This window comes from Pseudorca crassidens, chromosome 15, assembly GCF_039906515.1.
Source record: "Pseudorca crassidens isolate mPseCra1 chromosome 15, mPseCra1.hap1, whole genome shotgun sequence".
Taxonomy (NCBI): domain Eukaryota; kingdom Metazoa; phylum Chordata; class Mammalia; order Artiodactyla; family Delphinidae; genus Pseudorca; species Pseudorca crassidens.
This window is the reverse complement of record NC_090310.1, coordinates 4,180,512-4,206,837: the sequence shown is the minus strand read 5'-3', so window position 1 is coordinate 4,206,837 and position 26,326 is coordinate 4,180,512. Positions and strand designations below refer to the sequence as shown.

General features: G+C 44.8%; 1 protein-coding gene across 12 annotated transcripts; it reads right to left on the bottom strand.

Annotated features, from left to right (window-relative positions):
* Positions 1 to 1,691: 1,691 nt before the first annotated feature.
* On the bottom strand, positions 1,692 to 25,088 carry LOC137206645 (zinc finger protein 300-like). Of its 12 annotated transcripts, none has more exons than XM_067705520.1 (8): positions 24,895 to 25,088; positions 19,767 to 24,566; positions 18,971 to 19,187; positions 16,831 to 17,000; positions 15,731 to 15,773; positions 8,933 to 9,059; positions 8,551 to 8,646; positions 1,692 to 6,087 (listed from the first exon to the last, which is right to left on the bottom strand). In XM_067705520.1, exons 4-8 carry the CDS (start codon positions 16,881 to 16,883, stop codon positions 4,991 to 4,993), a joined length of 1,416 nt encoding a protein of 471 aa, XP_067561621.1. In that variant the 5' UTR covers positions 16,884 to 17,000; positions 18,971 to 19,187; positions 19,767 to 24,566; positions 24,895 to 25,088; the 3' UTR covers positions 1,692 to 4,990. The 12 variants fall into 12 exon arrangements, with proteins under 12 accessions (XP_067561621.1, XP_067561622.1, XP_067561616.1 ...); XM_067705521.1 differs by having other exon boundaries at positions 16,831 to 16,966; XM_067705515.1 differs by having other exon boundaries at positions 8,933 to 9,400; positions 16,831 to 19,187.
* Between the last annotated feature and the right edge of the window lie 1,238 nt (positions 25,089 to 26,326).

The window sequence follows — 26,326 nt, the reverse complement described above, 5'->3', positions numbered from 1 at the left end:
CATCAGAGCTGGCTGTGAAAACCCAGCTGGACAGCTTGGACCCAACTTTCCAATGCAGGGAGGCTTAGAAGCAACGCGTTTGTGTCTTGACATAATAAACTGCATTCGGAAAACTTGATAGCTCTGCTTGTACCCCCAAGGCCAGGGTCCCAGATTCCGTGAGGGGGAACTTTTCCTAAAAATGCCTCCTGAAGGGTCGGTCAGAAACTAGAAGTCTTAGAGCCAGATCAGTGCCGGTAAATACCGCCTACCTAACCTCCTGGCTGGAGAAACCACACGTCTATGAAAACTGATTCGAAGGCTGGGGAGAACTGATCTGTGCAGGCAACGTGGGACACCAGAATGACTATCAGCTGCCTCAGAAATCTCGTGAGTCTGTTTCTGTTTTGCAGATAAGTTCATTTGCATTATTTTTTAGATTCCACATATAAGCGATATCACATGGTATTTGTCTTTCTCTGTCTGGCTTACTTCACTTAGTATGATAATCTCTAGATTATAGAAAACAAACTTAGGGTTACCAATGGGGAAAGCGAGGGAGGGATAAATTAGGAGTTTGGGATTAACAGATACACACTACAATATAAAATAGGCAACGAACAAGGACCTACCGTATCGCACAAGGAACTATTCTCAATTTTTTTTAAATTTATTTTTGGCTGCGTTGGGTCTTCGTTGCTGCGCACGGGCTTTCTCTAGGTATGCGGGCTTAGTTGCTCCGCGGCATGTGGGATCTTCCCTGTCCAGGGCTTGAACCCGTGTCCCCTGCATTGACAGGCGGACTGTTAACCACTGCACCACCAGGGAAGTCCCTATACTCAATATTTTATAATAACCTATAAGGGAAAAGAATCTGAAAAAGGATAGATTCATAAGTATAACTGAATCACTTTGCGGTACACCTGAAACTAACAACATTGTAAACCAACTATACTTCAATTTAAAAAAGAAAGACAGGAGGAAGAGACCAAAAAAAAGAAAGAAATCTCATGAAAGGGGGTCTCTGTCCATCTGTCCGTGCCGTCTTAGTTCTTACCTTCTGCTTCTCCCTGAGGCCAGTGCTCGGGACCCTGAGGCACACAGGAAGCCCCCCGTCAATTCCTTCCCAAATCCTACGGCTATGAGGAAGTCCTCACTCAAGAGACACTTAGGGCTGGCAGTCTAACAGGCCTGGTAGCTGTGGTTGATTTGTTCCAGCGCATCTCCCGAGACCGGGTGAGGCCTGAGGGCCACCAGCAGTCCTGTTATCCGCACTGTACCTGATTGAGAGTGATGACCACAACCAAAGAAACCTTTGCATTTGACCGCCTGGTGGGGAGCCTTGGTGGGAGCTGTCAGGTTGCTGAGCACAGGTGGCTGCACCTGCTTTGGCGTTGAGGTAAGTCAGGGTAGAGGCCCAGCCTGCGTCTGCTGATGGTGGCCCTTCATCCCCAGGTTCCTTTAAAAGGTTATGCAGGGAATTCCCTGGCAGTGGTTAGGACTCCACGCTTCCACTGCAGGGGGCACGGGTTTGATCCCTGGTCGGGGAACTAGGATCCTGCACGGCGTGGCATTTTGGGTCTTCGGCCGAATTCTGTGGTGGGAAGTAGCAGCTCTGGGCCAGATTTAGGTGCTTTCAAAGGCTGACTGGCCCCTTTTCTCTCCCTCCTGCTGTACAAAGTCTTTCAAAATATTTTGAGTCTTGAGACGCATCAAGTTTCAAGTTTCAGTTTATTTATGTATTGAGAGATAATTGACACATAACATCCTATTGGTTTCAGGTAGTACAACACAATGATTCGCGACCTGTGTACATTGCGAAATGATCACCGTCATGACTGTAGTGAACATCACTTCATGTAATTGCCAAATTTTATTTTCTTGTGATAAGAACTTTCAAGATTCACTCACTCAGCAACTTTCGAAGATGCAATACAGTTCCAAGTTTCAGCTTCTAATTCTCTATTACCCGCCACGCTGACAACTGACTTGGCCTTGGGGATGTTACCATAAAGGTCTGCAGTGGAATCCCGGGCAGCCGGACTCATAGGCAGCTGCTTCCCCTCAGGGTGTCCCAATCAGCCTCACTGGGATCGGGCTCACCCCCACCAGCGCAGAGGCAGCAGGATCACCGGAGCTGGGACCTCGGAGCCTAGAACCAGTGCTTTGGTGAGTCGGTGGTGGCTGAGTGCTCACGGCAGGGTGCATCTCAGCCCTCACCTGCCCCGACAGGACCTTTTGGAAACCGGGGCCAAGTCTCCTAACAGTCAGCAGCTGGGTCTGTGCCTGGAGTGGGGAAGTACACCCAAAGTCTAACACCCACTGGGGGAGTTCACCCTCCACGGGGCAGCATCCTGTGGGAGACACAGCCACAGCCCGTTTGCCAGCCAAAGGCATTTCTCCACCAGCCAATTGCAAGACTCTACCATCCTGTTCCCAACTGTGAAGACTTCGTGAAATTAACACTTGTTAAGTGGAGCACAGGGTGCAGGACGATGAGTGGGTTCAGCAACAGACCACGGAGAAATCGAAATCGGCAAGTTTATTACTCACAGGGCCTGGACCAAGCACACAGCACACCGGGAGGGGCCCCGGGGGGGGTCAAGGCGGAGTGCAGACAGGGACTGGACTTGGCACACATCCCTTCATTAGGGTCCACGGGGGAGTGCTCTGGGGTTTCTAGGTTAGGACCAGATTGATCAATCCAAACCCAAAGAGCAGGGTTTTGGTAAGCTCACGGGGGTCCTGGCTAAGGGGTGCGTAAAGCTTACAGGCACTGGGAGGCAGGTGAGCTACTGATCACAAGGGCTGCGGGGCAGTCACTCCAGGGACTTACATCTGCTTGTGGCCGAGCGGCTGCTATAGGGCATGTCCTTGCACGAGGGGCTTGTGTCAGCTTAAGGTTCCTGCAGCCATCTGACCAAACACGATGGATGAGGCAGCAATACTAGAGAGCAGCTTAGCTAGACTCTGGACGGATATACATCGAGTACATCTAGATGTGAACTTATTTTTAGTTATTCAGCTAGGCATATATTGCATGTCTATATATGCATATATATATACATATATATTTCACACACATGCATGTTAATGCACATCTTTTGTTAAATCTGAGCCAATACATCTTTGAATATTTACTTTTCTTCCGTTTTTTTCATTTTGTCTTTAAGGAGCTCCTGTTTGCTCTTCTCTCTGTTTTTTTGTTTTGTTTTTAGTATTTTTGGCCGTGCTTTGCAGCGTGCAGGATCTTAGTTCCCTGACCAGGGATCGAACCCGTGCCCCCTGCGGTGGAAGCTTGGAGTCTTAACCACTGGACGCCAGGGAAGTGCCTGCTCTTCTCATTTGTATGTCTCTTCCCCCATTCTTTCACATTTTCCACCTCTCTATATACTGAATTCTGTGAATTGGCTTATGGCTCTGCCTTCCTGTTCCCATTTTCTTCAGCTGAGTATAATCTGTTTGACATGTAGAATATTTTAACGTTGAGTTTTAAATTTCAGTGACTATATTTTTCATTTCTAGACACGCTATGTGGTTTTTTCCAAATAAGCCAGTTATCTTTCTTTGTGTCTGCTTTCATGCAGTTTTGATTTTTTTTCATCATTTTTCAAGACAGTCATTTTTATAGAATTTCAGATTTTTCTATCACCTTAAAAGACTTGAGGTTTTTATTTTGTTAAAATGTTGACTTTCTTCACATTTTATAATTCTAGATTATGACCTCATCTTGGGTTTGTATGTCAGAACCCTGGGAAACACAGGTTGAGGGTGTCTTTCTCCAAGAATAGTTTGTGTTTGCTTCTGTAAAGTTGCTTCAAAGACCAGGACAAATTTCTATGTTAATTGTTCAGTTTTTCAACTGGGGCATGAGTAGAGCAAATTCACAATTCTAACTCGTAAGAGGTGCAGGTCACAGCTTGTGAATCATCAGGGTAAATTCTTTCCCTACCAGAGTCCAGGGAAAGACAGGCAAGCTTCCTGAGCAAATGAGCAGGTTTTTCTCTGGTCCATCCTTTCCCTATATGTACAGGCTTTTGAAATTTCTCAATTTATGAGGTATTTCAGTGCCAAGCCTTCTGCCTATAGCTTTTAACACCCAAGCTTCTGGGTAAACAAACCTACAGGGAAGCTTACAGCATCAACTCACACACTTTTCAGTTCCCTCTGGAACTGGCACCTGGAAACCTCACTGATTTTCTTGCAAGCTGAATTATGCATTTAAAAGAATGTCACCTGTTATTGTCCATAATTTCAAGTGGTTTACAGTGGAACATTTTTCACTTTAGGTGGTCCACTATACTGCCAGAAAAGGGAGTCCCAACCTTACTCATTTAACATGACTTATAAACTAGTTGATGGAGAGAGATCAGGGGATGTCATGAAATTGCTGGTTTCCAGATCCAGGGGGGGGCTCTGTAATACTTGCCAGCAAACAAAAAACCAAATGGTGTGTGGTACGGTGTATGGACTTCCGGTTGAGTAGTAAATCCCAGTTATAACGTATATTAAAGACAAAAGGGTGTAATTTAGTGTGGAAACTCTTGATAGATGTCATCCTACATATTATGGTATCTGTGTCTACAAGTTCACAATTATGTTCAACTACAAATGCAGTTCAAAAATAAGTAAAATAAAATTCTGTTTATGTAGCATCTCCAGGAACATAGTCCCCGCATACCCCTGGCATTGTTCTGTGGCTTATTCAGTCTGTTATATTAATGGTTTAAATTATTCACTTACAGCTCAATAGCCACAGTTAATGTAGACACAGATACACTTCATAGTTAAGTTTAAGTTTATCCTATAAAAATAGATCTCTCTAGAGCATCATTACCCTTCTATCCTTAGTTTTAAGAGAATAAGCATTTCCTAGTTCTCCAAGTTGGTAGGAAGGTCTGCCCACAGTGGCATTGGACTTCTTGCTGAAGGATTTTCCATGTTCACAAAATCCACAGGGTTTTCATTCCTAGATGTGTTGGGAATTCCTGATGAAAACTTCTCTCTCACTTTATCCGTACAGTTTCTCCCTGGTGTGAATTCTGTGGTGTCTGATGAGGTTCGCCTTCTGGGAGAACGTTTTCCCACAGTCAGAGCATTCATAGGGCTTCTTGCCCATATGGGTTCTCTTGTGTATGATGAGGCAGGAGTTTTGGGAGAAAGCCTTCCCGCATTCGCTGCACTCGTAGGGTTTCTCTCCAGTGTGAGTCCTCTGGTGAAGGATGAGGTGTGACTTCTGGAAGAAGGCTTTCCCACACTGGCTGCAGCCATAGGGCTTCTCTCCTGTGTGGATTCTGTAGTGGATAATGAGGCATGACTTCCGGGAGAAAGATTTCCCACATTCTTCGCAGCCATAGGGTTTCTCTCCCGTGTGGGATCTGTGGTGTTCGATGAGACGTGACTTGTGGGAGAAGATTTTCTCACAGTCTGAACACTTATAAGGCTTCTCTCCAGCCAGAATGGCCTCGGGTATGGAGAGGCTTGTTTCTGGGGAGAGCCTTTTACCGCATTTGCCATTTCCTCCGGGTTTCTCGTCTGTGTGGTTTCCCGGACGTTTTTTGCTGAGGCAAACCTTCTCCTCCCTCAGGCCATCCCCCTGGTCATTGCATCCAGAGGACTTCTCATCCCTGTGGACTCTCTGATGGGTGATGATTTCTGATTTATGGGAGAAGCCTTTCCCACATTTGGTACATTTGTGGGGTTTCTCGTTACTGTCGGTTCTCTGATCAGCATTAAGGGCTTGGTCATGGCTTAAAGCATTTCTACATTGGTTACATTCACGTGGGTGTGCCCCAGAATGTGGAGTTTCCAGCTTAGAATAGAGAAATAAGTTCCCCTGTGCATCATATTCAAATCTCCTTCTTGCAAGGTACGCGTTAGGAGTAACGCCTGCATTACCCGGCAAGGCTGCTCCACATGACTCGCACTTAGGGACCTGTTGTCCTGAAGAAACGACGTTTGTGTTCTGACAGGTGTTTTTTCCGACTGTGTTACATGCGTTTTGCCCTTCTGTGGTCAATTTTTTCTTGTCTAGGAGTGCAGCTTGCTTCAAAAGTTTGTTTTGGTGTTCCCGTTGTCTCTCTACTTGGGTATCAACTTGCAAAACTTCTAGGGAAAAAAATAAATAAGGACACAAACGTGTTATCTTTCCAGGAGCACATCACAGAACTAAACTATTTCAGAAATGTTTGGAAGGAGGATTAACTTCGTGGTTTCAAACCTGATTGCCCAGATTAAATAATCATAATCATAATCCTACTACAAACACTTCCTACTCCCTTGGCTTCTGAAAAGAAAAAAAAAAAAAAAGAGAACTGATAACAGATAAAACCCTGACGGTGAATATATGTAAGCTCTGCTATTATCAAGTCCGCACATTAAATTGGGAAGAAGGTGAAAACACACACAAGAGAAAAACTAGAGGATAGTGGACTCAAGGCATTGATGTGCTGATGAACCAGGTCACCAAGAGAAAAAGAAAACCCGATCTGTGTCAATTACCAATCTCCATGGTGAAAGCATTCCCCAATGTGACCAATTTGAGGATGACGTCACAGAATGCAGAGCCAGAGGATTCTGCCACCATTGGCCATCACAGGCCGGTACTAGCTCCAGCATCCCTAGGTAAGGGGAAGGCATAATAAGGAGGCCCCATCAGGAGATAAGGGTATTTAGGAATTATGAACGAAGACTAAAGACAGACCAGCGTTTTCAGGGGACTCTAGGGAGAAGGGTGTTTAGGAAATAGGAGCAAAGGACTTGGGCTGAATGAAGTGTGAGTTCCCCTCACTTTATTCCTAGGTTGCAAATAGGCTTTTCTCTCACCTGCACTTCCTGTGCCCTTCCCACCTTAACTTCCCCTCCATTCTGTGTATCAAATTAATTTTCTCAAAGCATCAAGTTCTTTAACTGTTACAGGAATTCTCCTAGAGTCAGAGGTCCATTCTGCAGCGGTTTATTCTCACATGGATCTACGTGGTCTTTACGATGTCCAGTACATCGACACAAGAACCGCAGAACCGAATGCAAGCCATCCTTGCCCTGGGAAGATTCCCTGTTGTGTTCTGATTGCTCAGATGACCGTTTTTTTCATTTGGTTCCCTTAAAACCAAATCTGGCCAACAACCCAACCCTACGTGTCCCCTTCCCATATGCCTGCAGATCAGCCCCTCCACTAAACCCATACTGACATTCCTTGGGCAAGTTGGTTTCCACAGCACTGTGGAATCTACTTGGAGAATCTTAACTGTCGAATTCTTCATCCTATGCTTAGATATTTATTTGCTTTTCCTTTACTTACATTTTAAACCACAAATACCCCGCTATTTCACCTTGGGCACTAATACCCAGTGGAACCATGAAAATTCCTGTGTTTAGAAATATTTATGTTCCCTGAGCCCCACTGCTGAATTCCTAAGAGACAAAATCAATGCCTCGTGATCTTCCCCAGCAGAATTTTCTGGGTTGGGACCCAGCCAGGGGGCATTTTTAAAGCTCCCCCAGTGAGTCTGGGGTACCCCCCTGATTAATAACAACTGCCCTGGGCTTCCCTGGTGGCGCAGTGGTTGAGAATCCGCCTGCCAATGCAGGGGACGCGGGTTCGAGCCCTGGCCCGGGAGGATCCCACATGCCGTGGAGCAATTAAGCCTGTGAGCCACAACTACTGAGCCCACGTGCCGCAACTAATGAAGCCCACGCGCTTAGAGCTCCTCAACAAGAGAGGCCACCGCAATGAGAAGCCCACACACCTCAATGAAGAGCAGCCCCTGCTCGCCGCAACTACAGAAAGGCCGCGCGTGCCAACGAAGACCCAACACAGCCAAAAATAAATAAATAAAATAATTTAAAAAAATAAAAAATAAAAAAAATAACAACTGCCCTGAACAGATGCTTGATAAAGGATCCTTGTCCTAGACAGTAGAGGGGGTTAGTCGATATATACTATGTGTGTCGTGCAGAAATAAAGATGAATAAAACAAAGGCTCAGCTCCCTGTGGGATCACACTGAGATGGGGGAAAAGCTTCAGTTATAACGTATCAGACAAAATGGGGACATGTTACATGGTCTTGAAAGAAGATGAATTTAAAGTCATATAAAAGGTAGAAAATAACTGTTTAAGGCATTGAAAGAAAAGACAACTAAAATAAAAATGAGTGACACAAAATAACACAGTTATTTTAAAATAGGACAAATCTATGAACCCCTGAAAGCATGAGAAAGCCTGTTTTATAACCATGGGGACAAGCGTAAGCCTGAAGATTCTAGAGAAAGACTGAGAAAGCAAGGTCTTAGAAGGGGGCAGTGGAATAGAATGAACAGATAAACTTTAAAAGAATATGTCTTTCTCTAAAATCCAGGGAAAGGAGAGTAATCATGCAGTGATGTGTGATGTATGCAGGTAGCAGGAATCATTTGGGCATTTCAAGGTCTTGAGTCAGATGTCCATAGCTGCTTGCAAAGATCCAAGGCTTTTAACACAGATGTGTGAAACAAAAATAATCTGAGGTTCTGCTTTGTGACCTCCTGGAATCTCATGTCCATTGTCCCCCTCCAGGCTGGTTCTCTCTCACCTGGAAAGCTCCATCTGAGGATCTCTTCCTCCTTCATCCACGGTTCTTGCCCCTGCTCCAACCTGGAGATCACAGCTGGTTTGGTGACTTGACACCCTATTCATAAGAAATAGTTACAAGATTTATGCTGAGCCACCTGGGCCATCCAAGGAAGCAGAAGGCTCAGACTGCCTAATGAACATTTACATCTCAGCCAAAGAATAGCTATTTCACTTGGGAGGAAAATTCACAAATAATCCAGGTGAGATGAGAACAAGACTTACTGATGGCTGAAACCCAAGGCCAAACATTTTTAGTACTTAACAGGGTCTTACGTAACAGAGAAAAGAAAGGAGCTCAGACATAAGCGGCGGGCAGGGGGGACACAGGAAGCCTTCCTCACCCACGGAGACCAGGTGGCTGTAGTTCTCCAGCATCACATCCCGGTACAGGGTCCTCTGCGTAGGGTCCAGCTGCTGCCACTCCTTACGGGTGAAGCCCACAGCCACGTCTCTGAATGATAACGACCCCTGGAACAGCACACTCCTGATTAAACTGGAGTGCTCAGCACAGAGTATTATGGCAAAGGTGTAGAGGAGATGGATCTTACCACCTTCGGAGGTCAGGTTTCCCCATGTTAAGTTATATAGGAAGCTTAGCATGCCCCTAACTTTGTACGACATTTCGTGGGAGAGAAAAAAAAAGATCATTAGAAAATATCTCACTTCTGGATCTCTATTCACCCATTCATCCATCCATCCATTCAGTGAGCAAGCATCTACGGAAGACCAGGTACGTCACTGGTGTTCTGCATGGTGCTTGAGGTTGAAAGCTCAATGCCACATTGCTTCTGTTCTAGGGCATTTGTAGTCTGGTGGAGTGAGATGAATGTAAGAGACTGCTGTGTGGTAACAATACACTGAAGGCTATGACGGAAGTACATTTAAGTACAGAACAGACACAAAGAAGACAGCAGTCAAATTCAACATCCTGATGTCAAGTTAAGCCTCATTGGAGGTTACATGTCAGCAGAATCATGAAAAATAAATTGTTCTGATGTTTGAAGGATATTCCTATCAAGAGGCATGGCCTGAGCAAAGGCAAGGAAAATCTGGTAGGAACTGCAAATATATGACAGTAGGGAATGACAGTATAGAGTATAAGGGGAATGTGTGTGTGTGTGTGTGTGTGTGAGAGAGAGAGAGAGAGAGAGAGAGAGAGAGAGAGAGAGAGAGGTCAGATCATAGGACAAACAAAGGGTTTTTCATACATGCAATGGGGACTCCATCACAGTATTTAAGAAGGGGAGTTACCAAAGACAAACTGATGTGGAAGATCACTGCATCACTGAGGTGGGAAGCACTGGGAGGGAGAGAATGAATAAAATTCGGGTACAATTATAGGGAATTCTCTGGCAGCCCAGTGGTTAGGACTCCGTGTTTCCACTGCAGGGAGCACGGGTTGGGGAACTAAGATCCTGCAAGTCACATGGTGCAGCCAAAAAAATAATAATAATAAAAATAAAGTTCGGGTAAAATTATAATCATCAACATGTGATATGGTCAAAATTAAGGTGGCAACAAGAGGAAAGCGGAGAAAGGATTCCATGTACACAGAACAGGGCTTGGCTCCCCTTCCCTTTCACCCTCCTTTTCTCTCTCTCTGAATGAATTAAGGACCAAAATTACAATTTTAATTTATACTGAGTATTATATATATATATACATATATATATATATAATGTTAGTGTGTAAATCATTTTAAATATTGGTTTAGAAGTTAAAAGGCTAAAGTGTAAGAATAATTATCTCAGATTTGTTAATGGAGACAATGTAAAAGGAAGTAAAATCTGTCATAACAAAGTGGAGGGGGGAGTAAAGTGCAGAGTTTCTGTATGCGATTGAAGTTAAGTTGTTATCAGGTTAAAACAGACTGTTAACACTATTAAATATTCAATGCAAGCCTCATGGTAACCACAACAAAATCTACAGTAGGTACACAAAAATAAAGAGAAAAAAAAGTATATCACTACCAAAACTATCCTCAAACCACAACAAAGAGAGGAATAGATGAACAAGAGAACTACAAAATAGAAAACAATTAGCAAAATGGCAATAGTAAGTCCTTACCTATCAATAATTACTTTAAATATAAGTGAACTAAACTCCTCAAATTAAAACACATACTGTGGCCAAATGGATAAAAAAGCAAGACCCAACAATTTTCTGTCCACAGGAGACTCACTTTAGATATAAGGGCACATATTGGGTGAAGGGATGGAGAAAGATATTCCATGCAGATGGTAATCAAAAGAGAGCAGGTCTGGCTATACTTATATCAGACAAAATAGACTTTAAGTCAAAAACTATCACAAGAGACAAAGTCATATAATTATAAAAGGGTCCATTCAACAGGAAGATGTAACAATTATGTATGCACAGACCATCAAAGCACCTAACTATGTGAAGCAACGTGGACAAATCAGAAGAGAGAAATAGACAGCAACACAATAATAGTAGCAGACTTAAATACTCCATTCTCATCCAGACAGAAAACCAACAAGGAAAGAGCAGAACTGAACAACACTATAGACCAAATAGCCCTAAAAGATATATACAGAACATTCTACCCAACAGCAGCATAATACTCATTCTTCTCAAGAGCACACAGAACGTTCTCCAGGATGGATCATATGTTAGGACATAAAAGCAAATCTTAACAAATTTAAGAAGACTGAAATTATTCACAAAGCTAGAAATCAATAATAGTAATGAAAATGGGGAAAAAATACATGGAAATTAAATAACCACACTCTTAAACACCATTGGGTCAAAGAAGAAATCAAAAAGGAAATTAGAAAATATCTCAAAGACAAATGAAAATGAAAACATAACAAACCAAAACTTAGGAGACGTAGCAAAAGCAGCACTAAGAGGCAAGTTTATAGCAATAAACACCTACTTTTAAAAATAAGATACCAAATAAACAACCTAACTTTGCACCTTTAGAAAAAGAACAAACTAAGCCCAAATTAGCAGGGTTTTTTGAAAAGATAAAATTGAGAAACCCTTAGCTAGACTAAGGGGAAAAAAAGAGAAGACTGGAATATATAAGATGAGAAACGAAAGAGGAGACATTACAACTCAGGCCACAGAAATAAAAAGGATCATAAGGACTATGATGAACAATTATACACCAACAAATTGGAAAACCTAGGAGAAATGGATACATTTCTAAAAAAAATACAACCTACTAATACTGAATCAAGAAGAAATAGAAAGCCTGAGCAGATCAGTAACAAATAAAGAGAATGAAGAAGTAACCAAAAAACTGTCAAACTGTCAACAAAGAAAAGCCCAGGAACTTTATGAGTGAATTCTACCGAAAATTCAAAGAAGAATTTGTACCAATCTTTCTTAAACTCTTCCAAAAAACAGAAGAGGGAATCCTTCCAAACTCATTCTGTGAGGCCAGCATCATCCTGATATCAAAACCAAAGATACCACAAGAAAACTCAGGCCAATATCCCTGATAAACACAGATGCAGAAATCCTCAACAAAAGACTAACACAGCAAATTCAACAGCACGTTCAAAGAATCATAAACCATGACCAAGTAGGATTTATCCCTGGGATGCAAGGATGGTTCAACATATGAAAACCAATCACTGTGATTCACTACATTAACAGAATGAAGGATAAAAGTCACATAATCATCTCAACAGATGCATAAAAAGCATTTGACAAAATTCAACACCCTTTTATGATAAAAACTCTCAACAAATTAGGTATAGAAGGAACTTACCTCAACACAATAAAGGCCATTTATGAAAAGCCCACAGCTAACACCATACTCAATGGTGAAAAGCTGAAAGCTTTCCCTCTAAGTTCTGGAACAGGGCAAGGATGCCCACTCTTGCCTCTCCTATTCAACACAGTACTGGAAGTCCAGCCAGAGCAATTAGGCAAGAAAAAGAAATAAAAGGCATCCACATCAGAAATGAGGAAATAAAGGTATCTGTTTGCAGATGATGTTATCTTAGTGCAGGGCATCAAAGAGATGTCTATATTCCCATTTCATTGCAGCATTATTCACAATAACCCAAGAGATGGAAACAGCCCAAGTGTCCATCAGTGGGTGAATGGATAAAGAAAATGTGGTGTATATATATATATATATACACACACACATACACATACAATGAAATATTATTCAGCCATGAGAAAGAAAATCCCACCATTTGTGACAACATAAATGGACCTGAAGGACATTATGCTAAGTGAAATAAGCCGGACAAATACCACAATGATCTCACTCTTATGAGGAATCCCAAATAGTGAAATTCATAGAATTAGAGCGTAGCATGGTGGTTACCAGGGGCTGGGAGGAGGGGGAAATTGGAAGGTTGGTCAAAGGATTCAAAGTTTCAGATATGGACGATGAGAAACTTCTGGAGATCTACTGTGCGGCCTCATGCCTGTGTTTAACAATGCTGTATTGTATACCTAAAGATTTGCTAAGAGGATAGATCTTATGTTAAATGCTCCTACCTCAAAAGAAAAAAAGTTATAAAGGTGGGGGGAAGGGAATTTTTGGAGGCGATGGATAAGTTTATGGCCTTAACCGTGGTGATGGTTTCATGGGTGTACACTTATCTGTAAACTCATCAAATTGTGTACATTAAATATGTGCAGATTGAATGTCAACCATACCTCAAAGTGGTTTAAAAAAATAAAAATTTCTAATAGTCACTTTTAAACAGTAAAAAAAAAAAAGAATTTTAATCTCTCTTTAACCTAATCTATCCAAGATATAATTTCAACATATCATAATTATTTTAAAATCACTGATATAGTTTTCATTCTTTTTTAATCATATCACATCTTCAAAACCTTGTGTGTATTTTCCACTTAAGGTACATCTCAATTCAGACACTATTTTCAGTTTCACTTTGCTGAAATGTAGTCCTATCAAAACAAAGTTGTGTTTCCTGAAAAAATATTTACTCTGATTCAGTTTTTAAATTGAAATGTAATTGAAAATTTCAGAACCACAGTCACATTAACCACACTTTGGATGCTCAGTATCTACCTGTGGCTACTGGCTACCGTGATGGACAATGCATGTCTAGAACACATCAATACTACTGGATTCCTTTGCTGGGAATTTGCTATTGGTAGATAAAACTACAGTTTGATCATTAAGGGCCCAGTTCTATGTCTGTCTGTCTGCCTGCATTCAGATCCCAGCTCCATCGCCTAATGGATTTTAACATCTCTAGCCTCAGTTTGTTCATCTGTAAAATGAGGGAAGGAGTTAATGGTAATATCTATCTCACAGGTTTATTCATGAAACAGTATACGAAAAACACAGAGACCGGCACATAAGTACTCAACAGATAGTTTTATAAGTTTTATTGTCATTATCTTTATCACACATAGCCATAACAGGGAGAAGCTCCCAGTGAGACTTGGTTTCCTACAAAACAAGAGTTTCCCCCAGAAGACACCAAATGAAACCTCCAGCTTCACATACAGGTCTGACAGCCTCATGTTGTGGTCAGCTCTCTCCTCTGAGGAGGCTGTGGTGTCACCACCTGGTTTTCAACCTCTCAGATTGGTCCTGTCCCAGATGTTCCTGGTATCAGATATCCAGATAGTTCTAGCTTTATTAAGCACAGACACTCCCATCAAGACAGGTCCCTACACCTGAAACTAACACAACACTGTAAGTCAACTATACTTCAATTAAAAAAAAAAAAGTGCCTGTAGATAGAGCATTCTGCAGCAAAAAAGACAGGTCCCTGAGCTCAAAACCAACACCCTGTGAATGCTTGCCTTCCTGGAGTGGACAGCTGCAACGTTTATCCACCAGGTCTCATCTTCCTCTGGGACTAACATCCTCCTTCCTCCCCACCCCAAGCACATGGTGCTCCTGGGAGCGCCCCTCTGCAGACCCAGCCCCTCAGCCCTCGAACTAAGCAGGACCAATCCCAGTCTTTCCCAAAGATCTTTCAAACTGGCCCTATGAAAGGAGACTTCGTCCCATTCTGCGGCAGAACTTGTCGATGTGAGAGCTGATGGCCACCCTATTTCCGGCCATACGGATGAAGTCGGCATGAGAAAAGGAGTCACAGAAACAGGGACAAGAGAACAAGAGAGACACCTGGTGAGATCTGGGTCCCTGGGCGGAACTCTCCCAGTCCCAGCTGCACGCCTGCTCTTCCCAGTTTGGGGTGCTGCCTAGATTTTTGTCTTTGTCCTCAACTAGCTCTAGCTGGGTTTCGCGCTCTTGTAACTTCCAGGATTCTGACCAGTGCACTTCAAGTTCATGCAACCCTAGAGCCCGGGGTAAAGAGGGAGGCCCTTTAGGAACAGAGGCATGTGAGGATGACCGGCTGACAGAACACAATGATATCATGATGTCTGAAGAAAGATAATGACGACCAGTGAGAAAGGACGCAAGGGAGGTCAAGGGCGATGGGTGAGGTCTAAGTCACGGAGAGAGAAGGAGGCAGGCGAGCTCGCACAATCTTCCCTCCTGCCCCTGCCGAAGACGGAAGCTTTGAGCTGTTTAAGCTCCATCTGTGTCAAAAATGATTATGAACAGCAGTTTGAAGAACATGCCACTCACTCGTTCCTCTAAATCATTCAGTGTTTTATCTAGGTCAGTGTGAACCGTAACACAGCTGTTTATGCAGACCTGAGTGTTTGGATTCCTCCAACAACTGTAATCACAGATTTCTGCACTGGCACAACATCCATTCTTTATACTGGGAAAAAAAAAAGTCACAGGAGATCTGCTGTTGTGTTTATTTGAATGTTGCTATCATTGAGGAACCTGCCTGCTATATCTCACGTATGAAGACCCATCACATAAATGTCTAAATATCCTAAAAAGCTTTATTCCCCCTGAGAAGGTGATATGCTTGTCCCAGACAACACAAGTCATATATGGGATGGAATCTGTCTTTTTAAAGTGCCGGGCATGTCAGGCATAAATTTAGAGAGCAGCTAATAAACTGCAGCAGCCTCTGTACTGCCCCCACCCTGCCTTTCCCATGGCCTTGATCGTCCGCTCTCTTCCTATTTTCACGGATCCTGATTTCTGTTTGCATTGCGTTTGATTGGATTAATTCTTACAGGCAACCTGAAATCCACGGTGAAACAAGAAGCGCAGTTGAAAGCAATGCCACACTCACCTGGCACATGGTCCTTCCTTGCTGGTCTGGGAAAAGCAGACACCTGTGGAGGCAGAGATTGGGGTGGGGGGAGAAGAGGACATGAGAGGCCAAGCTTGCCTCCAGCCTCAGAGTCAACTGCTCTAACACCCCAGGCACGGGGTGGCATGGGGGCTCCTCCCAAGAACCCCGTTTATCAGGGCAAAGCCCTCACCTCGGAATGTGATGGGGACCCAACTTTGAGGCTTGAACCTGAATTATTTTTCTACTTAATGAATACACATCCCTGAGTCGCAGTAATCAATGTGCAATTTACTACCCTCCCCTGCCACTACCCAGAAATTTAATTAATAGAAATTTATTCTGAAGAAACAGTCATGAGTTCGGGCAAAGATTTAGCGGCCAAGATATTTATTACAATCTGGTAAAACTCTGAAAAAACAGAAATAACTAAATATCCAACTATAGAGGACGAGTTAAATGAATATACCACAACCAAAGAGAAATAAACATCATGTAGCTAATAAAAATAAAACCATAGAAGACAATTTATTGATCGTATACTGGCAACTGAAAAAGGTGGTTGAAAACTATTTGATCTCACACACACACACGCACACACACACACTCACACAGAATAGTCTCTGAAATGATGGAAGACAAAATGCAAGTAGTAGTTAGCGTTGCACAGTTGGATAATGCCCAATTTTACATTTTTTTCTTTGTACTTAGATGAATCTTCTAAGCTCTTCTATGACAAATGGGCATTTCATATATGATCATGCCTTTAAAATTATCATTTTAAAAATATCTGTAGCCTACTAATCTTCTAACCCAAAGCTTCTATCACCATTCCTGCCCCTGCTGTTGAGGAAATTCACAGGAAAATATAAAAATGGGTTCTAGAAGGTGGAGTCCATTCAATGGCACTTAGCTAAGGCAACTGGAGGTCTATTAACCTGGGGCGCTCAGTTCTATCCGTGGATCCTGCTAAGTTTTGTTTGCTTCTCCTCTCGTAGTTGTAGTTTCTCGACAGTAAATTTTATTATTAAGACCTGTTCTGGGCTGAACTGTGCTCATCTCTGCCCAGGAAGTGGTCCCGTTCTGGCTCTGCCACTTACCAAATATGGGACAAGATCTGATGACTTCTCCTGAGCCCTCCTCCTTTCCTCATTTTCCCAGGGAACCGGAACACGAAGGTTCAGGAGCAAATTTACTGTGGCTGGAAGCATCAACTGGACCCCACACCTATCTCTCCTGAATAGACACGAGGTTGGTCCTAGGTAAGTTCCTACTCAGGACAGAGACACACTGGAGTTTGATCCAAGAATTCTGCAGAGACACTAAAACTCTAGAATTACAGAAACTCCATAAAGAATTCTGAGGGTGTCTTTTTTAAAAAAATTGGAGGCTACCTAAGTGCTTAAAAATAAGAGATTGGTTAATAAATTATGATACAATTAAAGCATGCCAAGCTATGAATCAACTTAAAATATTATAAATATTTGACATGGAATGATCTTCCAACAACACCAGCAAGTGAAAAAAGCAGGATACATAGCATATGACTCACAGATGCGTAACAGGAGAATGGATGGGATTTTTTCCCACGTGCCTGGAAATTTCAGCTAAATCCCAAACACCCCAAGTTCTAAGGAGGAGCTTCCTGACACACCCTAACAGATTCCTTCCTTTGGGGGAGGGAATTATCGAAGGAGAGCTGTCTGTTGAGCAAGTGTACCGTGGGCTTGCCTCCCGTCCTAGTCGGGGATTGCTCCCCTTGCAAGCCAAGAGGGGGTGTGCTCCAAGAAAACTGTTCATGGGTGCTGGAGGGAGCCCCAGGCTGGCGTATGTCCAGCTGCAGAAGCTCCCCAGAGGGGGGCTCCTTTGAATGTTTAGGGCATGCAGGAACCCAGAAACAGGAGTCAGCTCTGCAGCTGACGAATTCATAAGTCAGAGGCTCCCCACGGCAGCCAGGGGAGGGGAGGGCGCAGGAGCGGAAGCCAGCTGCACGTTTGCTGGATCAAGGATGGGAGGGTTCTCGGGGGAGCCAAGTGGATGGTGGGGAAGCTAAGTGGGCTTAAAGCCCTACTGCAGGGGTGCTGATGAAGCAGGCTGCTGGCAGGGTGAAGAGAGCTGGTCCTGAGGGGCAGGACCACTGAGCCAAGAGCATGGAGGTCTGCAGAGAGCCACTGCTGGTGTCCCAGGCTGGGCACCCCGACAAAGGGCCATCACATGGCCTCCTGCAGAGTTGAGGGCAGCCAGCACTAGGCAGGTGAGAGCTACAAATAACACCAAGCAGGGGAAAATCTGAGCTATTTTTTCCTCTACTCTCCCCTCCTCATACCCTGACCCTGGAGGAGAAAGGAGGGAATCCAGTGAGAAGGAAGAGTCAAGGAGCAGAGACAGAACAGATCACATGCCCTTCCCATGGCGAGGCCCCAGACCTCTGGCTCCACATGGGGCAGGGAGAAGCTGGAGACTGGACATGAGAGTAAGATGTTCACAGACAGCTGGCAACTGAGAGGGGCCTATTCTATTATAACCTGAAGTGACCCAACAGCTATGGGGTTCCCTGAGATAGCATCCTGGAGGGGAAGTACAATGGGTTGAATTGTGTTCCCCCAAAAGCTCTGTCGAAGGTTTAGCCCCCAGGACCTCAGAACATGACCTTACTTAGTAAGAGGGTCCTTGCAGACGATCAAGTGAAAATGAGGTCACTGGGGTGGATCTTAACGCAATATGGCTGTGTCCTTATGAAAAGGGGAAATTTAGACACAGAGACAGAGGTCAGGGTGATGCAGCAGAAACCACGGATTGCCAGCAGAGCTCCGGAAGCTCGGGGAGAGGCCTGGAGCAGGTCCTCCCTCGTGGCCTCAGAGGAACCAAGCCTGCCCACACCCTGATCTCAGACTTCCAGCCTCCTGAACTGTGTGAGACTCAGTTTCTGTTGTGTAAGCCACTCAGTCTGTGGTACTTGTGATGGCGGCCCCAGGAAGCTAATACGGGAAGGCGGGCCCAACAGCGTGGCTCAAAAACAGTGGTCTGTGACCCTCTACTCCATCTCCTGCTTCATCGTCATGGAATGGGTTTTCATAAACATGTAAAGAAAAAACTTCTATAGAAAACACGCAAAATGTTAGCAATGGTTACCTTCACACGGCAGGATTTGTTTTCCACATTTTCTAATTTTTTCAACAGTAAACGTGCTCATTGTTTAATACTTAAGTATGGCATAAAAATATACATATATCATCTTACTGGGTTCTCTCTCCATGACCTCCTATCAGAGTCCTGCCCCTGGAGGAGAGGAAATCCGTGAGAAGGTCTGAAGGGGTGGAGGGTGGGGAGGGGCGGGGCTTAGCGATGAGGGCCCCGCCCAGCCTCCTCCGGACAGGAGCCCTGGGGGCTAGTGCTGGCTCGGCCTCTAGTAAGCTGGGTGGCTCTGAACACCTCTCTCACGCCCATTTTCTTTCGTCTTTAACAGGAGAAGGAAAAACGAAATACTCTTAGGTTAAGGAAGCAACGTCTGGGCCTTGACTCAACTAGAAGGGGGGGTGGGGTTAGAGGTCACTAGAAGTCAGGTGCGGAGGTGACAGTGGGATGGGAGGAGCTACACATCTAGCTGGATGGACAGCAGAGAATGAGAGTAAACGTGAATGAGTGGAGAGGAATTGGTGGTTGGGGGGTTCACCCTCAGAGCCATGGGGGTCCCTTCCCTGCTAGTTCATGCTTCTCACGCCCTAAAGCAAGAGACCACCCCCTCTCCTCCTACCAAACCTTCCCCTAAATCAAGTCCTAGATGATCCCCTAAGGCAATGACATCACCCCAATTCTGCCTGCAAAGCGGGTCCCGGGCTGTTGTAGGGGCACTTTTCGGGGGGCTGCCCCAGATTGTGAGCCTCCAACTTCAGCCCTAAGCTACGGAGCGGGATGAGAGAGGGATCCCCCTTGCCAAGGAGATGGCTGCTCCCCGGGTCACCTTCCTTACGCCTGGGATTTGAGGACCGGGACCTATTCTGATCGACACAGCTCTGCTCTCCCGCTGAGGACTTACCGTCAGCTGGAGGCTCAGCTCCGGCCTCCGAGACTCTGCAGGTAGAAGCGGGTAGAAAGAAGCTTGAATATGCAGACAGGACAGAGCCGCCCTGGCTACAGTCCGATTCTAAGCCTTTGCAAAGACACTAAGAAAACCTGCAAATAAATAGACGACATAGTGAGACTCGGGTCAAAATATCGGCAGGACACTTTACCTCTGAGTTGGAAACGGATGGGGGTCAGAGGGGGAGTCTGGAAGAACGAAAGCCCAAGAAGGAGCCGGTGCATCGTCTCTGGCTTTGAAGACAGACGTGAGTGTGAGAAGATGCTGAGACAGGCCCTCAGCCGACAGTGGGCAGGGACGCAGGGGCCTCCGACCTAAACCGCCAGAAACTCACTTCCCCTGACCCCGAACTCCTGGAGCGGACTCTCCCCCGGAGCGCCGGAGAAGAGGCCGCCCCGTCCAGTGCCTTGATTTTGGCCTTAGAGACCCGAGCAGAGAGCGTGGCCATCCCACTGGGACGTCTGGCCTCCGAGCTGTGAGCTGCTTTAAACAACTAAATGTGTGGTGATTTGTTTGTTATACAGATATAGAGGAAGAACACAGACAGGGCGGAGCTGGAGACAACGTGGAGACTCCCTGGGTAGTGAAGGCCTACAGGAGGGGAGTGGCTGCCATTGCTGGAAACGCGAGAAGCCCCATCCTTCCCGAAATTTCTCTCCTGAGGAACAAAAGCCCTGTGTTGCTGGGGGAAGGTTAGCAAAACCCTGTTGCTCCCAGAGCACTGGTAAGACCCACGGCATGTGGCAGGAAAAAGAAACAAACACACACTATCCCCATGGGAGAGGGGCAGACATAGGTCCTGGGCTCAGACTTTTAGAGCCGCCAACCTCGCGGGGAGGGGCAGCATCCCCAAGACCCCAGGACCCTCCTGAGACTGAGACACAAAGAGCACCCTGCCCCTCCTCCAGCAGGCCAGCCAGCACCGAGGAGCAGGCGGGAGTGCCAGCAGGAGGAGAGTCAAGGGGCATCGGGGGGGTGGGGGGGGGCGGGGAGGGAAGCCGCCCACGAAGCGGGGACCAGCAACCAGCCGGCTCCAAGCACAGAGCCACGCCAGCCGAGGCTGACAGTAACCATAGCGACAACAAATGCCAGCCTTGCGCAGCTGGCAACTGCTGACCAGTCTTGTCGCAACCAAACTCCTGCACTCCCAGCTCCGCACGCTGAAACGGCCCAGCAGAAGTCTCCCACACACAATGCGTGGCATTCATTTTAAAAATTCGGAGACAGACAAAAAACAAGAAAGAACGACCCACTGGAAGGAGACAAAGCAATGACCAGAAATCAACTCGATCTTAGGTCCGTGTCCCCAGCAAATGTACACGATGCGTATGCAGCTCAAATGCACCTGAACACTGACGCGACGCAACAAGGGGAAACTGACAAATCGTCAATCACAGCAAAAAGAGTTTAGTATATACTTTTAGAAATGAAGATCTAAGATACCAAAAAAAACCCAGTAAGAATATATAAGATGTGAATAACAATTTAAAAGCTTGACCTATTGGATCAGACAGAAGAATGAACTCAATAGTTAGAGAAATATACATTTTTTAAAGTGCATCTGATACAGTTATAAAATTGACAAGCTAAAAAATAAACCTAAACCCATCTTTTAAAAATCAATACTGCATAGATGCCACTCTCTAAACCAAAAAGTAATAAAATCAGAAAATAAAAAGAATGCAAAAATATTTACAACGACTACAAAACTAGTGCATACCAAAACTGGTAGACACTTACAAACACATACTTCAAGGAGAATTATAGCCCTAAGATAGGCATTAAATTAAAACTGGAAATTAATGACATTCAATGCAGGAGGCTAGCACAGAAAAAAATAAACTCAAAAGACATAAAAAAAAAGACAAGTATGAGAAGAAATTTTAAAAGAAATAATTAAGCAGATTTAAAAAAAAATTCTGCCACAAATATATTACCTGAATCTAATCATGATGTAACACCAGACAAACCTAAACTGAGGAATGTTCTATAATAACCGGCCTGTATTCTTCAATAACGTCAATGTTATTAAAGACAATGAAAGATTGGGAAACTGTTCCAGAGTAAAGGAAACTAAAGAGATGTGGGGGGGGAATGCAATGCATGATCCTGGATTTTCTTTAGCTAGAAAAATTATTATTGAGACAGCTAGTAAAATGTGACTAAGATCTGTGGGTTAGACAATGGTATTGCATCGATGTTAATCTCCTGATTTTGATCATTATACTGTGGTTGTGTGACAGAATGCCATTGTTTTTGGGAAATGCACATTGAAGTATTTACACACACACACACACACACACACATATATGTATAGCGGGGGGAGGTAAAGCAGGATAAAGCTAACTGTATTAGCAATGAGCCAAAGATGGCCCCTGGGTCGTTTATTTCTTCACGGCAGACTGAGACCAATAGCTCAAAAGACCAGCAGCCCCAAACTCAAATGTCAACACATGTGAATGTTTTAAACACAGTCCAACTATCAGCACATTTTTAGTCATTTAGAAGCTGCATGCTTTACCCACCCTGTGAAACCACACCCAGTTTCTGATAGCTATAAACCATGTGGCTATAAAGACCCCAAGTGGCTTTGACCCAGAGATACCCCCCGGGGTTCCCTCATCCTCCTCTCTTCTGGGAAGTGGCCCCTGGGCCCCAGCCTCTGGGTGGGCTCATGCTGCAAGAGGCCCCTTTCTCCCTCATGCACGCGTAAATAATCTTTGCATGTGTTCCTGCCACTTCATGTTTACATCTTTTTCCTTAACTGGCCCTGAAATCCATCCAGTTCCTGGAACCCCCTATACAAATGTGGTAAAATGTTAGCATTTGGGGAATGTAGATGAAAGGTATTTAGGAATTCTTTGCACCATTCTACTATTATGAGTTTTCTGTAATTCTGAAATTGTGCCCAAAATGAAAAATTAAAAAGAAAAAACTAAATTCAATTCTTGGAAAGGATTTATTACAACTAATAAAAGAGTTGTTTTGTATTTTAAACTAATGAAATAGACTAACTTCAGGCAGGACTGATCAAGAAAACAAGAAAAGGCAAAAAAGAAACAATTTTTGGACATGAAAAAGGAGACAATTACAGATATACTGGAGTTTTCTTTTAATTATGAGACTATTATAAATAATGCCATTACGTTGAAATTAAATTGGACAACTTTCCAGAAAAATATAAATTAATCAAATTAACAAAGCAACAGAAAACCAAATAAACTACAGAACATTAAGTGAAATGGATCCATACTCAAAAATATACCCATCAAAGAAACATTAGGTCCAATCAAATTCCATTCAAAATTTTTGCAATGTGCACAAGGCAAAACCGATTTGTATCTAGACAACACACTAAAAATAAATAAGAAAAAAATCCAAAAGAAATACAGGCGAAGGTGATGAATATACAACACAAGCGTATATACTGTTTATGGCTACATTCATATTTGTAAGTAAAACAAAACATGAAAGGATACATAGCAATTTCAGAAGTTACCTCTGAGTGAGAAGAAGGAAAATCCAATAGGGAGGGTGCAAAAAGCCTTCAAGTATTTATGAGGTTTTAGTTCTTCAGAAAATCTGAAGCAAATAAACCTTTAACATTTGCTCAGTCTAGATGATAAGCACAAAGGTTTCTTTCTTTTTCTACTTTGCATGCTGCATTTGAGATATTTCCTAATATAACTTGTTATAAATAGTAGGAAAAAATATATATATAGAACTATGGATTGCAGTAGGGGAAACTCCTTCAATAAAACCCAAGTTCAAGGCATAATGGAAAAACCTGATACATTTGACCTTATCAAGATTTAAAACTACAGTACCAGTTTCAGTTTTTTCCCACAGCTCAAATCTGTCCCAACTTGAACAAAAAAGAATCAAAGACAGACAAATCCTCCATCATTTCTGCATCACTTCCCACCCTCACGTTGCTCTCTTTCTTCACCAACTGCCTTAAAAGAACAGACTACACTGAACTTTCTCTGTCTGCAAACAGATGCGCTCACACTACCCCACCTTCACTCCCGAGACCCGGCGCCGCTACGGCTTCACAAATCTGAGATATGACGCCTCTACTCTTCTCTCACTACCTTATTCAGCTGCTCATACATTCCGACCAAAAAACAAGTATAATCGCACCAATGCCTTGCTTAAAACACTTCAGGCACCAACAGGACCCAGTCCACACCCCCTAAGCTAGCTTGATCTGCTCCCTCACCACCTCAGGGCTACTCCAGAGCGCGGAATCCAGCCGTACCCCCTCGGTTTAAGCCTCTTACCTTTGTATATGCGGCTCCCTCCGATTGGAATACCCTTTTGCCCCCTTCCACCTACGCAGACCCTATTTAAGTCTGATCTTTAGCCCCGCCTCCCCCAGTAGGAACCGACCTCCCTCCCAGGATGTCCATTCATCCAGTAGAGATAACTACCAGGGCACGCATACCCTGAGGGCCCTCATCTGTTTACAGGACTGACATCTCCATAGGACCCCAGCCACGGATGCCACCCGGTGCTTCCCCAGGGGCTGACCCAGACACTCTAAAGGCTAGTCAGATGAATACTGACACTGTAGACCCCTGAAATAACAATCGTTTCACAAACTTCCTTAATTGCCCTCATAGCTCAGAGCCTACCCTTGGCTGGATGTAAGGTCCGCAGGAGGGAGGGAGGGTTGGAGAGAAGGGGGGCCTTTCCTCAGCAGTTCCCTCCTCACCCACAGGAGGTCTGGACGCCTGAGTGGAGTTCAGGGACCTGCGTGAGCAGAGAAGCTCCAGGTCAAAGGTCAGAAACAAATCCACCGTCGGGAAAAAGGGGTGACCATTCGCGGGAGAGCTAGTCCCCCGCTCCTTGAGGCCAAGGCTATCACTGGGTACCCTGCGGTAGCCCCCTGTGGATGGTGGGCTCAGAAGAGGCTGAGCTGTGGGAGGTCAGAGAAGCAGTGAGACCCAGTCAGCCTGCGGCCCCCAGCCCACACCAGACAGAAACCCTGACCCTCCGCAGAAGACGTCAGACGGAGCCGCCCACCCAGACCCCCCCCCCCGGACCCCCCGCACAGAGCACCCCCCCTCCTAGCGCCCGCCTGGCTATGCAGCCGTGGATTCCGCCACACGTGCCCTCCCTACAGCCGGGAGCCGAGGGAACCACCAGTCCGAGGTGCCGCGGAGACCTCAGAACCGGCAAGGTCCGAGGTGCTGGACGCCGTAATACCAGACTGGGGTCCGGAAGTGCGCAGATCACACTCGGACACCCCTGCACTGCGTAGGCGCCCCTGGATTGGGGTGGAACTACAACTCCCGGCAGCCTCTGCGGCAAGGCACTTCCGGTCAGCCAGAGGCGCTTCCGGCCACGGGGGGCTGGCGTGGGCGGGCACGCGTGGCAACGTGGATTGGCAAGGAGGTGTCTCCTTTGGCAGCCCCGGTGGACCTGCAGGCAGGCCATGAACACACCATCTTCATGGTGTTGCCGGGCCGGCAGTGGCCCTGGTGGTTTCCCGCCGCATCTGATCCGATCTGTTCCCATCCCGGCGCCATTTTGAGTGGCAGGTTATGGGCTCCCCAGTCTTGAAAGTCCAACCTGGTCTTTGCTGTAGGCCTTGTCCCAGAAAGTCTGCTCTCTGAGGGGCTCCATGTCGGACGCGTTATTCTGTAAAAAATGCCTGGCCTTCAGCCCTCATGACAATCCCCGAAATAGGTATTGTTAGCCCCGTTTTGGGGTAGAGGAATCAGAAGCAGCCTTTCTCAATATTTTTACTCTGGAGGCACCCTTGAAATGATTATCAGGTGTCAGGGAACACTTGCCTAAGTATTATGTCTGCAGCTCATGATAGAATATGGCAATATATATATGCATACACACATATGAGATGCCGAATATATGAACTGGACAGTGGCCAGACCACATATAAAAGCAGAACTGTGGGGACTTCACTGGCGGTCCAGTGGTTAAGACTCCAAGCTTCCGATGCAGGAGGCGGGGGTTCCATCCCTGGTGGGGGAACTAAGATCCCACATACCGCGAGGCAAAAAAATAATAATAATAATTAACACCAGAACTCTGACCTACCACCTCTGTGAGCTACCCAAGAAACCAACCCCCTTACCTACAGTAAAAAGCCCAGGAAGCCAGACTGCTATCTCTAGTCACATTCCAGGAAGCTAAACAGTAACTTTTATAGCAGTTGGTTCCAAATGACGAGGACTGGATCAATAACTGACAGCTTCCCTGGTTTTTGTACCTGCTTCTAATTAGGACCAACCAACGAAAGTCAAACATGCTCCCCTCCAAAGAAGGCATACCAGATATCTTCCTTTTTCCGCTGTAAAACTCTCGCATTCCTCTGCCTGTCTTTGAGTCTCTACTGAAACAAGTGACAGTGACTGTCTCATTTGCTCTAACAAGCTCTGAATAAATAGCCTTGCCTGTTTTCATTTGGTTGGTCTTCATTTAGTTTCAAAGATACAGTTAATGGTAAATACTTTTCTGTAGATTCTGCTTATTTTGACTAGCTACTG

Excerpts from the sequence above, each read along its gene's own strand:
- LOC137206645 (XM_067705514.1), bottom strand. The coding sequence starts at position 9,284 with ATGGATGAATGGGTGAATAGAGATCCAGAAGTGAGATATTTTCTAATG. Across the intron at positions 8,647-8,932 it reads CAGCCACCTGGTCTCCGTGG|GGTGTCAAGTCACCAAACCA; the intron begins GTGAGGAAGGCT and ends TCTTATGAATAG. Across the intron at positions 6,088-8,550 it reads CCTCAGATGGAGCTTTCCAG|AAGTTTTGCAAGTTGATACC; the intron begins GTGAGAGAGAAC and ends TTTTTTCCCTAG.